Source organism: Zootermopsis nevadensis, unplaced genomic scaffold (genome assembly GCF_977971745.1).
Source record: "Zootermopsis nevadensis isolate Lab colony 2312 unplaced genomic scaffold, Znev_1.0 Znev_ptg000012l, whole genome shotgun sequence".
NCBI lineage: Eukaryota > Metazoa > Arthropoda > Insecta > Blattodea > Termopsidae > Zootermopsis > Zootermopsis nevadensis.
Window position 1 is genome coordinate 627,256 of NW_028259144.1, and position 17,409 is coordinate 644,664.

A 17,409-nucleotide genomic window follows, 5' to 3' on the forward strand; every position below is an offset into this window, starting at 1 on the left:
TGCGGTGACGTAACGCGCGAGAGGCTAATGGCGACAGCACGTGAGTCCCGTCTGTCTGTGAACCGTATTACGACCGTTCACATATTGTGAACACGAACCACGCAGCTTGAATTTCCAGGACACTCGAACAAAAAAGGCGGCTTCCCCAGGAACGGCCGCCGAACTTCGATCGCTTTGAAGTGGTCGGCGATTGCGTTAATCCACGACGTCCCGGGTTCGAGTGTCAGTCGGAAATCGGCCGTCGTAACAAAGTGTTTAAAATAAAAAGCTCGCGACAGACAACGACCGCGGGGCGCTGGAACGGAAACGCAGATTCAGACACTCGTGGTTTTCGCCAGTCCCTCCCTGAATGATATCTGAAAACAGTCCACCACAACCATTTCTGCCAGATAATTCCCAATTCATGACTCACAATTCCACGATATAGGCTATGTAGTTGGCAAATCGTCGTTAAATACATAAGAAAACAAAGTGACGCTCAAACAAACAGCGGACAGACGCGATCGATGCCACGTCGTGAAGAAAGTGAAAGACTTTGAGGGGCACCCTGGAAATCTGGGCGTCGAGCCAGTAGCCAGTCGCTTTACTGACTGAGACATCACGGCTCGCACTGGTGGTTATGACAGCACCCCCGAGCAACATGAACCCAGAACACTACATTCAATTTGCAATGAGTTGCTATGGCAACGATAAATCTGGCCGCACGTTCAGACGCGAATCTTCATAGGAGTGAACGGGGATCGACCCATAGACGAGGAGTAGCTCGCTTTGGCCTCTCTTCTCATAACGTGTTTTGCCGTCCCGAAGACCAGCTATTTATGTGCTGATTCCGTGTGTCATCGTGATTTTTCTGAAGTGGCACCCCTGCTATACTGCGTTCCAGCGTTTTTGGCCGCTGAACTTTGAGTATTGGAACCTCGGAGCGAGTCACTCACCAGAAGTTTGCTGGAACCTCGGAGCGAGGCCGCGTCTCTACACATGCTGACATGCACTGTCGCATTCCTCTTACTCAATTTCTTCGAATCTCTGGCGACACAGACGCCCGACGTCCTTAATGTTAGATGTCGTGTTCTTGCTCGCAACCCATTGTTTTGCATCTGCCCAAATAATTTATATGAGCTTTAAATCGGGATTGTACGGCGGAAGACTCAGCACAGGACGTTCTTTGTCTGCTAAAATCGGATCAATCACATAATAATTGTGCTTCGATCTATTTAATTTGATGAAGTCGTACAGTTGTCACAAAATGGGATGTTTCTTTCCAATAGCCAGGCTTTCATTTCCTCCTTCTTTGATTAAGACGTCGGTGGTTTGTCTGTCTGAGTGTTGTCATACGAGGCGTTGTCAGTGGCCAGAAAGGAGATTGCAGCGAACATTTGCCACAGCCACAAGACAGCAATTATCAGGCCTCTACACTGACTCAGACTGTACTGACCGACGGAAACTCCTTCCTTCCTCCAATGAGTGGTCCGCATACTGGGCACCCAATACAAGGTCAGTGGACATAATCGGTGGATCCAGTTCTAATCCACATTCGGATGGCCGGGATTCAGCACAATGCCATCTCTGTGTCCCGGTCGCTGTGAGGTCAGCGTGGCACTGCAGAATTCCGACTTGCAGAAATAAGATGTAGTCGCGGGCTATTTATTGCTCAGACTCGCGACAGATCTCAGTGATCGTGGACAGCCAGAGTATCGCTTCTTGTGTTCGTGGCAATGGGACAACTGCTACTGAAGTCAGCAGCAGACGAGCGCACCAGCGAGTACACAGCTGGCGTGTTAGAACTCTCATTTGTTTATCTGATTGAAAACAAAAACAAAAATTGAAAGTTAAATTTCTCGCGCGTCCCGTTCTCCTTCTGTCAACGCCAAGCGCCGATAACAGCTGCCACAGGGTGGCCCAGAAGCTGCGGATATCCAGTAGAGTTCGATCATCGTCAGGCGAGATGCGTGCAGCTAACGTCCACAGCACTCACTCGTCTTTATTATGGCGTGTAACCTGCTGAGCAAGACGGCCAGAATAGCTCCGACGGCCGTCGTGACACCACCCCCATGCGGCCAGCGCATACGCGGAATCCTGTGAGGACGGGAGGTGGGACCTTCCACTTGTCGCCGTCGCCAACGAAACAAGGATAATGCATGGAAACTGGAAGGCAAATGACACTCAAAAGGAGGTTTTCCTCAGGAACAGGCGAACAGTGATTTTATTTCCAAGGGCACACAATTGCAATACATCGCGTGAACAAAGATACTTCATTTGGTGCATCTCGGATTTACCGCTGACTTTAGACGCACAGTCCTTACGCAACGCGGGGCTTTAAAATGTCCACATAAAGGGACTGATATGAATAACAAACAACACAATGGACAAATTATGCACGGAGTCCTCGCCTCTCATCTGCCTTCTAAGCGATTTCTCAATAAGAATTCCATATTCATTTCTTGTGTGTGCAGGACAATTCGAACTCCAGTCGGCGACCGGCAGCCTATAATTCACGAAGTTTCTCGTAACGCAAATCTTATGTAAAAGCGCTTTTCTGAGACCCCTGTTAACTCTGTGCGGTCCAGTGGGTTGCTATATGCATCAATTACTTCGACAGTCAGTGACTCTGTATTTTGCGTTCATGTGTTTCGCGTGATTCTCAACGTAAACAGCGTTAACCGACTGATCTTTGTAACGGTGAAGTGTTGTTTTCTTTGCGGTACGGACTGATTCATTACAATGTAGGATTTCAAGTTTTCACGGCGGTGAGTCTGAAGATGGCTGTCTTCTGGGTTCTTGCACTGTGTAGTCTGGTCGATGTTAACCAACGTTTCGGAGGTCATACTGCCTCCGTCATCAGTGTATGAAGATTTCTGTATTCTGGGTTGTTACACTGTGTAGTCTGGTCGATGTTTACCAACGTTTCAGAGGTCATACTGCCTCCGTCATCACAGTATGAAGATTTCTGTCTTCTGGGTTGTTGCGCCGTGTAGTCTGGTAGATGTTTACCGACGTCTCAGAGGTCATACTGCCTCCATCACCAGGGCGCAAAACCCAGAAGACAGCAATCTTCGGATTTATTCTAAATTAGTTTGAAGAGCTTCGGGCTTCATAGCTGAAAGTACATGAGATGGTAACAGAACCTTAAAAAGAAAACACTTCCATCAACGAAGGGCCGAAACGTCCAGAAACAATGGTCGACAATCAGAGCCGCAAGATGGCGGCGGGCAGCAGACAGGCCTTGAGGTTAAGGCCCGTAGTCACTACACTATTCCGGAACCGAAGGACCGAGCCGTGTTATGAAAATTGGGTGCTCCTTATTTGGGCTAGACTCGCAATAACTAGGGCGATGCTCAGCTCATCCCAATCCCAGAGGTTCGTAATTACAGCACGAGGGGGCTACGCCCCTCCAGAGCAGGGCTGCAAACTGTGCGGACCGCGTGGTGGCCAAACTGATAACAAGCTGCAGCGTCACGCTCCCTGGACGCCCCACTTCACTAGTCCGTCTCATCAAAACTAGCATTTTCAATTGTAAAAACGTTTGTTAGTTTCACATTCATCTTTGGTTACTCAGCGACCACAGCGCGCAAAGCGGCTACATTTCCAAGTTTCTGTTCCTCTAACGACGGGGACTGTCCCCTGCTCTAAGACGACTTCACAGGAGTCACGTGTAGTGGCTGAAGAAAACCACGATAAGATACCAGTAACCGACAGAGATTCGAACTGGTTATCAGTATCGGTGCGAAGTACGAGGAGAAGCAGGCGTTGATTGGTCGAAGCGATTGTCACGGCAGTCAGAACAACTAACCAGTGTAAAGTTGGCAACACTGCTTCAGTTTTCCAGCTCTTGATATTCGATACAAAATCATTAGTATCTCTTCTTAGCAATCAAGATCATGTCTCTATGGAACGCCACGAAACGTGGCGCCATTTTGTCGAACTTACAGGAGGCCATGACGAAGGGGCTCTGAACTGATCCTGAGACTTTTGCTGTCAGGAATCTCGTGTCTGCGTCAGATTCGAGAGCAAATCTTCGTAAGGGCACCTTAAGAACCCTGAAGAACGTCGTTACTCCAACTGTTTGCTTCGACGACGATCGTGGCGAATACTTGGTCGTTTCGTCCCTTGCAATCTGAGCAACAGAAACTTAAAATAAGGAAGCTGCTGTCAGGTAACCTTCAAGCGGCTATGACGTCAGGCATCACGCATGGTCCATGCTTACAAGAGGAGCGCTCAGCTGGCCCAGAGATCCCGCGCTAAACTCTGTCTTCAATCGGTCCAGACATATTCTCTAAACCACATCTACGATATTAACCTCTCGTGTCGCCCAACACTTTTGTCAACAAACCTTGACGCTGTGCCTCGCTCAGCGGAGACAAATTTCCACCCACATCCGCGAATCAAGAGGCTGGGCCCCTGAGCAGCACTTGGACACGAATAAGAGCTCACAGTTGTCGGGATTCGAATCCTGGACACAAATGTCTGCGTACGAACTCCACTGGCTGATCTGCCATTAGGGTGTCATGGAAAATGACGAGTTCAATGGACCTTGATGGCTGTCTTCTGGGTTATAGCGCCGTGTAGTCTGGTCGTTTCAGAGGTCCTTGCTGTCTACATCATCAGGGTGATGATGACTATCTTGGTACTCACCGCCAAGAGAACCTAAAATCCTCGGCCTGTTTCGTGGCTTCAACTTTCTTCCCACGGAGCCCAGGAGTTCCTGAGTACCTCTCGCAGTTCAGTTACTCGGTGCCACTCCAGAAGGACGTGTTCTTGTTTCACGCCCACTCCATCGTCGTTTTGTCTCTTACGAACTTCCCACAGGTGGTTGTGTGTTTGGACAGCCACGTCACAGCTCTTAATCCTTTGAAGCCGAAGATCGTCTGAATATTATTTATGAATTCAGTCCGTACCGCGAAGAAAACACTTCACCTCACCATTACGAAAATCAGCTGGTTAACCCTTTGAAGCCGAAGCTCGTCTTCATAATATTTACGAATCCAGACCGTACCGCGAAGAAAACACTTCACCTCACCATTAGAAGTCGAATCAGGCGGTACCACATAAGATTTAACAAAAGAACATCCCGCTCAAAGCCTTAATAAACCATAAGCACGTGCTGGCCGAGTAACTAACCAGAAAATGAGATAAATTAACCGTTTGGATGCTTCAGACAAGATGTCCGTTTTACAAGCAGCTGTGAGTGTTTGCTATTAAAAAGTTTCAGGAACACGAAACGTCCTCTCCGAATATCTGCGACTTATGAACCATGGAAGACGTCGAGTTGTCGTGGAGAGAAGTCATGATGGGGCAGTCGCTCGCTCTCCGACCAGACAAAAGGCAACCAGAAGCTCCCATCTTCATTCCGAATATCAAGGGCAGGAAATTCGTCGGCCCACTTAAGTTTTCTCCCTGACTGTACTCCATTATTTCGAAATGCTTTTGATTTTAACAAAAAGAAACCGGCCGGCCACGCTTACCGTTTCTATGGCAACTCGCGTCTCTGCGAACTGTGACGCGACTTCCTGCCGTCGGCCACAAACACAGAAGCTCATTTGTTTTCCTGACAGATGACTAACGCCCCAAGACAACCAACTGGCTCTGCCCTCTGTCTGCGTCATATTTGGAAAACCAAGAAACTTGTCGTCCACAGACATCACACGATCCGGGACAGAGGACAGATAAACTGCGGAACAAAAATTTCACTTGCAATCTCGTTCTCGTTCTTCACAGGTCACGTGACTGTCACAATGCGCTGAGCGCAAGAATTGAGGTTGCAGGAAGCTGTTTGCTGCGTAATAAGATGGGTGGGACGTGTAGCGCGCACGGGGTAAACGAGAAACGAACAGAAAATTTTGGTTCTAAAGCCTGAAATGAAGAGACCGAATGAGACGGGGATAATATTAAAATAGACATAAATGAAACGGAGTGGATTCAAGTGGCTCATACGAGCACAGGAATGGAATTCGGGTTGCATAAAGGTGGGAAATCTCTTGACCACGTGAGCGCAGGAAAATCCTTGCGCGTCCCGAGATGTTGGCTGGTGGCAGCTTCTCGTGTCACAGAATTGTTACGTCGAATATGGAGGCCTCGAGGGCGCTGCCTATCAGCAAAAACGTTCACGATCAAGTAACGTATTCGGAGCTTAAGCAACGCGAAACGTTTACTCCCACAAGACGACACTTACGAAAAGGTCGAAATCAGACTTCGAGGTAATTGAATCGATTGAAGGAAACTGTCTTGTCAGCAACATGGCCACCTAGGAGCATGGAGAGTCAACATTACTTCCACAAAGTGCAAAACACCTATCTAAATAAGGAATTGATAAACACTCGCCCTTCGGCCGCGCATACCTGCAGAATGGAACGACACACATCGCGAACACATGTGCCCGTGTTACAACGACTGACTCAGCAAAGTGGCTCCAGGCTACGCGCCTCAACGCCACACCAAGATCGCCGGTCAGTTCAACGCTGCGGCCGATTTACCCCAGGGAAATATGATTCAGAAGTCGTCCGAAACATTTTAGCAAGGTGGGCAATTCGTAGAAGGAACATGGTGTGGAAAGGGATTAATCTGGCTAAAGATCGTGCACAGTGGCGGGCTCACCGAAACGTCGGCAAAGCTGTTGCTCTCCACGCACTATACATGTAACTTTTGTTGATTCGATGTCACTTATTTTTAGTTTCAATCCGCGCAAATATGTAGCAGGCAGGAGATTTCTAAGGAAATGTTCAGTCCTCGCAGTCCCTCAAATGGCGCTGGATGCAAGGTGCGTGGGAGTCGCTCACGCATTGTTGCGTAACGAGTCTACGTTCAGTGAGTCATCACTTTTCAGACAACCGGAAACAGCACCACGCGGCGGCTACAACGAAAATTCGCGAAAAAGGGCGGTGACCTCCTCCTTTCAAAACCAAAAAAGCTATCACGCAGACTGGGTTAGTACATTTCGCCCTCGTTGACGCTAGCGAACGAAATAGGCCTTCAATTTCCTGTACTATTTCAAAGAGAAATTATTGTAAACTCAAAACTACATCCCGCAATAACATTTGCCAAATTTCGAAACAAAGAAAAATGATTTCCGTCACACATTTCTCATGTCACTGCTGTGTCTCCTTCCTGGGCCGCCGAACACCAAAATTAATTCAAAAACGTCGAATTGTGTCTGAGTCTATCAGTAATAGACTCCTGTTGCAACACAAGACCACGAGGCAAACGAGAGACGAAACACTAAAACAAAAATGTCTACGGAACATACGACAGGATTATATTTTAATAGTAAAAACGTCCATGTCGATCTTCTGGGTTATAGTGACGTGTACACTTGCGGTAGGCACCAGCGTTTCGAATGAAAATACTACGTCCATCTTCAGGGCTGAATTCCGTTCAGGCAAGTGTATTTATCCAAAAACGCTGTTATCTCCCTGCAAACTGACAGGGAGTCTTACCCCATAAGACCAATGTCGACACGTCTCTCCTAAAGATAGAGGCGGTATGTTCCTCCGAAACGTCTGTATCGACCTGTAAGTCCACATCACTCAAGACGAATATCGACAAGGATATGTACACATTCACTTTTGCTGAAACTCACAAATTACTCGCACATCTGCGTGTTAATTTAAAAAAAAAATGTATCTCGTGTGTGAATTAAATGAAGGAGAAACTTCGAGCGGAAATCGTGTCGCAACCGCGACGGATCGCTTGAAGAAGGAAATGCAGATTACTCAACTACTTACATCATGGTGACATGAGGTGAGGAAAGTCCTCGGCTCACAGACACAGCGCGCGCGCAGAGAAAAAAAAAACAAAAAACAAACGCCACCAACGATCACAACAATACGAGACGCGCGACAACCGCAGCTGCGCACTGGAAGACGACAAATGAAGATCACTAAACGGCCCGCTGTCTCTCATGGCCAGCTGTAGACTCGCCCGCCACTTTCACTGCTTGTGCTGTCTAGCGAGCCGCGCAAGCGCGTGCTCGCTCATGTCAGAGAGAATAAACAAACAAAAGAAAACCAAACGATTCGCACGTAGCAACTGCTGAGGTGGAGAAATGAGATGAATGCAGAATCCCGCAGTGGCGCAGTCTCTTGTTGAGCCTCCATATTTGTTGCATGTTCAATTGTTTCAGGGTTCCCGACGCCATTGTTGTTGTGGCTCGTAGTCTGTGCGCTCGCCATCTCGTGATACTTCGCCGCCATTTCATTTGAGAAGACGCAACGGGAAAGGTTTTCTTACATTTTTCAGTTTTGAATAGATATTTTAACCCATTAACGACGCATTATTGTTCGCAGAACAGGTCTAATGTCCAAGTGAGAAGCATTTTTGGTGAAGTCCTTCCGACGTTTCGGCAAACACTCCAGTTCCAATCTCCAGGATAAAATACGTCTCTGTGTGACATTTTAGGTAGAAGCTTCACCCCGGATAAACGGAATTCTCTGGAATATTTAGTCTCCTTCAGAATCGATTTATTTTCGATTTAAGTCAGAATAAAAGTGGACCACGTCACATAAAGGGGGGGAAATACACCTGCAGACATTGTTTGATTATGTGCTTTGCTAACCCTCCAGTAAGTCTAAACGCTGTTTTCATTCTTGTACACGCACGCACGATGTAACACGCCATGTGTGTTATTTTTCTATGGGACCTTGGATGCAAGATATATCGGAGGCTCACGCAAACCTAATGAGGTCGCGACCCATCGATTAGGAACTCTACACATGTTTCTTACAAAATTTGTGCGTTCCACAGCGAAAACCTCAGTTTGGTAGCAAAATCACGGAAATTGCGATCCTAGAAATGTTCACGTGACTGAGATGAACCTTCGGATTGGTCACTCAAACTGTGCAATCCCAAAATGACTCACGTTTCAAACGAATCGCGCGACATTCGATGTCCCGTGCGATATCTCGATATATAAACCACAAACCGATACGTGAACACGCCCGAAACGTTTCGTAAGACGTCGTGCACCCCTCGGAATTTGAACCCAGTCCTTCAGCACGCAGAGCGCCTCAAATTGCCATCATCAACCACCAGATGGCATGGTGACGCAACAATCTGGGTGATCTCACCACTGGAACAGATGTTTGCCTCATTGTTGACCCACATTCACAGCTGATTGTTGATGTCGTAGTCATGGCAACTAGCAGTAACCTACAAGACATCGATCAGTGGCGTACAGTGCAATTTCGTCCATATCCAAGATCAGTTGTCATAGCAACCACATAAGCAAGAGTCAAAACGGACTAGACCGAAATGTGGCTTAAAGCGTTAATTTAGACCCCCCCCCCCCCCCCCGAAGATCAAAATTTGTTCCCCCAAATCAACTGAGCGCTGAATAGCCGCCACCTCCCCATTCGCACTTCATTTGCTGAGCGCAGGTGCCACCATAATGTCCAAATTAGGAGATGTGAAGTCGCCCATCTGGTTACCATGGAGACGAGAGCCAAGGCCGGACGCTCTCTCACTCTGCCTTGTGGTACAGGACACTTCGTATTTGCGGAATGCACTGGAAGTAGGCGGCTGGAAACTACGAAGTTTAATCACATCGCGTAAGAAGAAAATTTAAAAAAAAAACACACGGACGTTTCGAAATTCGCTGAACTTTTCATGTGGCGATGCGGTGGGGCACAGTCCGCCATCTCCTCAGCGAGATAAACGGAACGGAACTTCCCTAATTCCAACCCAAAACAAAACACTGTCAGAAAAAATACACGATTTGCCCGAAAATTCGAATGGCAAGATGACTGAGGAAGAGCTCGTGACTGGGGAAAACCACGATAAACACCCACAATCACACTGTGTCTGCTGAGATTTTTGGCTCTCTCTGGGTTCTGATGGCTTCCACCTTCATTTCTACGATGCATCGTGTACTCGTGGAGTACATATATGGCCCGGACGTGGGTCACAGAGACACATCCATTCATTACAAAGCGATGATTCAGGTCCGCCATCTTACGTGCATTCAAGTCACTGACGGCTAGTAAAATCATTTCACGTGCGCGCAGAAATGCCATTACCAAAGAATAAGGTTAGGATAATTTTGAGTTGCGTCTATCCCCCAGCTTCAGGACTGCCCTTTATCGGCTGTTCGTATTTATTTAATATATAAATTACAATTACGGGCTAAGGAGCGGAAGTGACGTCATATTTAAAGTTGCAAGTACGTGAGGCGGTCGCCTAGAACGAACTATGAATGCCCTTCCCGAGATATGAAGCAGAGGACATCGCGGAGCACGAAGGTGACATGCGATTAGAATTGTAATTTCTCTTACGCAGAAGGCAAAGTTCTGCCCTGGTTTACCATAATCGGGCAACAATGCCACGCACCGGAACGAGGGTGGCGCACTCACGTGCCAGACAGAGAAAGTTCCCGCTAAAAGCGCAACTGGCCGCGTGTAACAATTGAAGATCAACCGAGCTGTAACAAGATGGCGGTCATCTGGTACACGAGTTTTCGGCTCGACATCTTTCGCGGCTTCGCTTAAACCCGGAAGATGAAATCAAACAGCACGTTCATCTCAAATAATAAAAAGAAAAACCTTGTTTAAAATTAAAGAAGTTTATTTTGGCATGAAAGGTTGAAACCCTTGGAGTGTATCGCCGAAACGCGGATGAATCGACATTTTCTCTCGGTCCGCACGGACAAACAACGAATTGGCTAACCGTTTCCACGGCGATCGGAGTCTCCGCTGAATCATCCGGCCAGGGAAATTCCTGCGCCTGCCTGTCATTAGGATCGTAGGAAATTGACACAAAGTCTTATCGGTTGCTCAGTAAACAATTTACGGCGGTTCCACAGCGAATTTAACACTAAACGAAGACAAACCTTGCACATTTCTTGAATTATTATTATTAATATTATTGCAATGGTTTCCTTCCTTCTTCGTTTTGTCTGAAGTGTCCTGAGGTCGCGGTTGGAGAATAAGGCTTTCAGGTATGGAGAGTAGAAGTCGCGGACATCCGACAAGGGGTGGTCCTCCGGGGTTCAAGATTCGACGGACGTTTACAGCTCCTCACCGCAAAGAAACATCGAGTTACGAAATGAGACACAGGGCCTCCCTCATAGCTGGAGTGGATTAATCTGGCTCAGGATAAGATCATGTGAAGACGATAATTGACATTCGAGCGAGGAGTTTCTTGGCTAGGCGAGCGACTGTCAGCTTCTCGATAAGAACTACGCGCCACGGAATTTAATGTTCTGCCACAAAAATTCGAAATTAAACAGGACGTAAGCCTCACGCAATACACACACGACACTCGTACCTGAACGTCGTCTCATGGGGGCTCAACAACGCGATGCTCTTCTGTCTGCCAGCTGTGCCCGTTGCATTGTCACTGCCAGACACTTGGAGGCGCTGCGGACGACACGCACTTCCTGCACGCCACTAATTGTCGAGGGCGTGCGAACTGAATACAAATATCACCTCTCCACAAGGAATAACTGTCAGGCGCCATCTTTCAAGCTGGCTGCCTTCTGTGGCCTCGTAGACATCGACTGACGTTCCAGAAGAACTTACTCATTAATCGCCCTGATGATGGAGGCAGTATGCTCATCTGAAACATCGGTCAATGTCTTCATAGTCGTCACCGTGAGAACCTGAAAGCGTCGCTTCACTGCCACGTTGGTGGAGTCGAAGGAATGTTTGTGAGAGTGACAAAATTTCATTAAATTTGGGAAATAACTTTAATAAATAAGAGGGCGACGCGCACGCCGCCCTCGGCGTGGTTGGTCTGGTTTGAAAACAGATCGCATGAAGCCAGTCACTTGTCTACTAATGACGCACGACTCGGTTTAACAAGATTCATAAATATTCAAGGATTTCCCACGTCCTGAAGAGTAAACACGTAATGGCCGACATTGATCCCGATCGAACGAGATCTAGCAATGGAAGAGGGGGGGGGGCATTCACAGCATCCAGCTGCAAGACACAAGAGACAAACGCCGAAGACTGGCTGGTTCTTTACCATAATCCGTACGTCATGGAGGTTTACTGTTGAATTACACTACGCGCAGCGAACTGCTATGAAGCAGGTGGTACATATAGTTACCACTGAGCTCATGAACTGATATTTGGAACCACGGAAAAAGTGCACAGTACGCGCAGATAATTTCTCAGACTCCTCATGGCAACATTTAACCGTACATAACCTCTGTTCTTGACACAGCGTCGTTAAATAAACTAAGGGACCAGCCTCTGCGTTCGAGCATATTAAATATTAAGTCAGCCTTTACTCCCGGGGAAAGTGCCCTCGGTGCCGATTCAACAGGGCGACGATCAGAATCAAAGTCCCGCTGAATGTAATGAAACCCCTGATGCCTAGTTATTACACTGACTGAGGTATCTTCTCAGTTTACTTCATAGTTAGGAGCGGTACGACTTAATTCCCCAAATCCCAGGACAGACAGGAAGTGACGTCAGTCATCAAGTTGCTCGGAGAGGACGCGCACACGACCTGGATCTCCCAGCAATTAACATGTTAATGGCCCAATTTTGTTTTCCGGAACATCGTGTGCGCATGCGTCGTGTTATTAATTTATGTTATGCAACAATCGACTTCTAGGGTCGAAATCCCAGAAAAGGTGCGTTTTAAATAATCGACACCAGCGAACTTTTTAAATAAATAAAATTGTCAGTTCAGTTAATACGCGTGTCATGGAGTTTGCTTGGGGAATAAATGACAAGAACTTGCCCAATCCTGTCAAAATTTGCTAGAATCCGTCATCCTTTGAGTGCAACGATCTTGTATGACAAGTTTTCTACATAAGATACGGACTTTGCGTAAAGAATACTAACCTAGTCCGATTCTAGCAGAAAAGTAATCCTCACATATTTCAACATTCTCTCTGCCTAAAACGCTTATGACATACCCACTTCAGGGAAAATAAAATTGCGTATTTCCGTACTCACCAGCATCCCGGCTAACCTCAATACACGGCGAATCTCGGAAAAATGATGCCGATGTGTGAGGAAATGTTTCATTCTGCGTACGATTGTATCACAATTCACAAGTCTTAGAAACGAACTGTATTATCACTGTAAATAACACAATATCAACCCAACACAGTAGTCTTCTTATCAAGCTGAACTAAACCTAAATCGTCGTTCAATTGTAAAGGATATTTCACACTACATTTCCATGCTAAAAGCAGATAATCTCCCACTGACATCACGACGCGATTGAAAAGTTACAGCACACGTGATATATCTTGCCAACTGCAATAAAATTACCTTCAGATTTGTAAAATTAACCTAATTATTTGATCTTCGTCCCGTCATTAAAACAATGTCAGCGCCATTTTCCTCTCGTCACAGCTCCTAAGATATCGCAAAAGTTCGATTTTGAGGTCGTGCAAAATGGCACAACCCTCATAAGTGATTCTCGAGTACCAAGGTCTGGACACACATTCTTGCTATGCACTTTGAGGGAAAAAATGCATAAAATGTGATAGTGTCATTATAATTGTCCTAAATTACTTGCGGCCACTAACTATTGTTATAAGCTTCAAAAAGAAATCATACCATAACCAAATTCATTGGTTAAAATGTTTTACAAGTCCAAATACTGAAGTTCACTTACTTTCTGTCAACATGAACATGAGCTGTGAAACTGAATGTGACCACATTCTTCTTTCTAACAATCTTTACTGCAAACTGACATTATGTGTCATTTAATTACTCAATGTATAAATGTGGAGGTGTTCAATAACAATAGACCACAGCTTCCCAAATCATCACCACATTCAATGGCTATGTAAAAGGCATGTAGTTGACAGAACATTGTTAAATAAACTAAGTATAAACATGGTTGCCTTTACTGCTCTTGGTAGTGGCACTGAAGGAGAATTGGTGTCACCACCCTCCACGAGATACCTTGAATTACCTGGCAATTAGTTTCAGATTCCTGTGTCACAGCAGCAAACAGAGACATCAGTCAAATGATTGTGCCACTGCATTCCTGTCATTAATAACCATGAGTACAGATGCTTGTAGAAGTCCCATTTCCCAATATCTCATACTCAAATTGATGGAATGCGTGCAAGAAGTTACTAATAAGGCAAAGAAATTATACACACTTCCCACATTCCAATCGCACTAAACCAGTGGCTCTGAACCATACGGAACAATAAACTTTTCTTTCTTGTACACCAGAATTAGAACTAAAATTTATAAAAAGGCAAATATATTTTTAAGTAATGTATTTTTATTATATGACAGTAACAGAAAGATGATTTGATACGAATATCAATTTTGAAGCTGAAGACAATTCACTGGTTTCCGAACGTTATATAATGGTGCCCACTCGGCTTAGCAGACTCTTGGGACTCCCCCCCCCCCCCTCCTTAACTTTGTGTGTACAAAGAACACCTTGATCAATGTATAATTTTTTTAAAATCAATTTTTAAAACTAGATAAGCTTTCATAAATATCAGCCCTATTGAATTACTTGATTTTGTAATTTAGGAGAAGCATACTGGTTGAGAACCACTCGGCTAAACACGGAAAAATACTACGTAATATGCAGCTTCGCAATTTGTATTCTTTGCTTTAATACTGTTATGTTTTGTCGGAAATAGAATGGTACCTCTTAAAATGAACTTGCGTATAAGAGAACGTAACGCAACCACAAGTATGCTGCTATCTATTGAAAAAAATCATGCAATATCTTCACTTGCGTGTTCATCAGCTGCCCCCTCCTGCCATCTACACAAAGCAAAGGTTGACCGCATTACTTGCCGAGTCTTATTAGCTCATTTTGCCTAATTAGTACCAACTAACAACAACGTCTTCAGCAGAAGTCACATCTGAAATATACGTTCACAAGGATTAAATAAATGGGGGAGAGGGTTAAGACGCATCTCAAACCAAAACCAGTTTTGTGACATAGAGCCTTTTAGTACAATCTTATTCCAAACAACACATTACCTGTTACAGTTTTTTCTCAGTTAACCATGAAGAAGTCCCTTGGAAATGTCTGTAATTTTCACCATTTACCATATCAACATGGTCGTCTGCCAACGACAATCAGGACTGAAGACATACGGTTATTAGCATAACACCCAATGATTCAACACCAACCATCTTCCAACATTTTATCCTAAATTACTGCTTCAAAGCGGTCTGAAGCACAGTTTCAGGTTCAACAACAAACGCATGAAGATATTCCCAATGCTACTTAACGTTGCAAACAACCACCAGAATTATGATAAGTGAGGTAGATCCATGAGAGATTGGAGTTTGGGTTGTGGTCTTCTGTGGCTGCACCAGTGCTGGGTGTTACCAATTTTTTGGAGAAATGCCATCCTCTTCAGTACAGGATTGAGTGGAGCCGGCTTATTTAAGATAGGCAGGACAAGGGAAACCCAGCGGTCATTCGGGGCCGACGATGGGAGATGTGACAGATCCGATAGTCTGCACTGATTTCAAATGTTCTTGGTGCCTGATCGATCGTCTCATCCCAGCGCTAGCCAATTCTACCATGCAAATAAGAGAAGATTGTTCCTCTGAACCGTTGGTAAATAACTACAGGATCACATGGCATTATAACCCGGGAGTCCACAGATTAACCACGGCAATGTCTCCCAGAGATTCTGTTTACTTCGAAATATTTTAAACAGTATTTTAGTTTATCTCATGCATGTCCTTAGAATCTCATTCTTCTTCACTTATCATTGTAATATTCTGTGTCGGAGAGCATTTCTACACGGTCCAATTTTTCTCCCTGATCCGTTCCTCTCTCCCATGCCCAAACATTCTCCTCAGCTGCCAGTTCTTGAATACCATCAACCGTTCCAGATCAAGATCAACCCCATACAAACCCACGGGTACAACAAAATGAACAAACACAGACTAATAAATTTTTTTATTGGAAGTGGTAGTACATGCAACAGTCATTTCTAGGGAGAAAACAATTACAGCCTTTAGAATGTGGACTGTCTGCACAAGAAGCTGAGTGTACCAACACAAATAAATAGTATGTACAGAAGCCACGACATCATCAATATAAAAATGAGGGACGTACATTGTGTGTCCTGCACAGGACAAAGGCACAGTTGGGCACTTTGGATTTTGGCCTCCCCTGAACTACAAAGCATATAATTAATGCTTTTAAACATAAAATGCAAGAATGGAAGATCGCTAAAACTAAAATATTACCGTCGTCATTAGTAAATGAATAATTAAGATTTACCACAACTAATGTAATTAGAAGCATTTATCTTGATTGACAAATTTTCTTATTTGTGGCTAGTTTCCACCCAACAAATGGAATGATCTGTACGGGAGAATAAAACAGGAACTAGAGGTGATGTGGAAGAGAAGAGAACAACGGCAGGCGGACCGTTCACCACAGGCCGGAGGAGTAGCCTCCAGGTGGCACACGGTTACGGCGGATGTCACCGCTACCCTTCCCGTTGGTGGTTGTGGTTGCCGGTGTCGATGGAGAATCCTTTTCGTCATTTCCTGCAGTATAGCCATCTCCAGTCACAGGGTTACCATCTGCATAAACAGAAATATTTTTCCTTGAAACAAGAACTCCACACATTCTTTGTGATTCTATCAGCGTACAACCTTTTCAGTGATAGAAATAAATGGACTTGATAGAATTTTCTTGAGCAATCGGGCACATCGTCCTGGAGCGAGAAACGATGTGACTGCCAGGAAAGAGAGAGAGAGAAACATGCAGAAATCAAATCCTGACATTGCTTCAGCCTGATACATGAGAGGGAGGGCAACACTCTACTACCCAAATCACTAAAACACTTCCATACATGCATGCACACATACCACATACTGTCAATCAAACCAGTATTGCAATTGGAATAATTCCCAAATGTCTACCAAGAGGCGGTGTGCAGCAGGAAGCATCACAACTTTACTTTATTTTAACACGAAAAATCCCTCTAGTTTGTGAATACATTACACGAGGTCGTATATCAACACTGACACTGATGAATCAAATGCGACAGACACCCAAATAATCTGGGATCCTGAGTAAGTATTCCGACTCCCTACCGATGCTGACTGTCTGTTTCCCTCAGATGAAAGGAAGATTTACCCACCGCTTTCCACTTTGCAAATGATAAAGACAATATAATTCTTGAAATAACAACGGCACTGGTAAATGGGTTCTAATTCGGAGCACTTGGAATCACAATACGACAGCAAAAAGCAAACACAACAAAAACAAGTGTAAACATAACAATTCTGACCAATGTTCATCACAAAGTATTACTTATGACTCCTTTGGTTTGATACTACCTACTGTATGACAGGAAGAATAAGACCCTGATGAAGGTACTGTGTATGCAGAAGCATGCAGGTTAACATGACAAAACATAAAACAAGTTGGCAGCTACAAGATGTGATTCCTCTTCCATCATCGACAATCCACTATCAGGGTAAAAGATTTCACTTACAT

At 45.2% G+C, this 17,409-nt stretch overlaps 2 protein-coding genes across 13 annotated transcripts in view; both read right to left on the reverse strand.

Annotated features, from left to right (window-relative positions):
• LOC110833390 (uncharacterized) overlaps positions 1-11,272 on the reverse strand; it is a 43,687-nt gene extending 32,415 nt beyond the window's left edge. For 5 of the 6 annotated variants that reach the window (XM_087348169.1, XM_087348168.1, XM_087348167.1 and 2 more), the window contains exon 1: positions 11,254-11,272. In XM_087348169.1, the coding sequence (XP_087204295.1) occupies positions 11,254-11,269 (16 nt within the window). In that variant the 5' untranslated portion in view covers positions 11,270-11,272. Of the gene's footprint in view, positions 1-7,718; positions 7,890-11,253 lie in introns of those variants that run through there. The other variant, XM_087348170.1, reaches the window with a different exon arrangement.
• Positions 11,273-15,837: 4,565 nt separating this feature from the next.
• Positions 15,838-17,409, reverse strand: part of LOC110833356 (microtubule-associated protein Jupiter) — a 39,103-nt gene continuing 37,531 nt past the window's right edge. For 6 of the 7 annotated variants that reach the window (XM_022071329.2, XM_022071328.2, XM_022071330.2 and 3 more), the window contains one exon: positions 15,838-16,487. In XM_022071329.2, coding sequence (XP_021927021.1) covers positions 16,333-16,487 — 155 coding nt within the window. In that variant the 3' untranslated portion in view covers positions 15,838-16,332. The remainder of the gene's footprint in view (positions 16,488-17,409) is intronic. The other variant, XM_022071334.2, reaches the window with a different exon arrangement.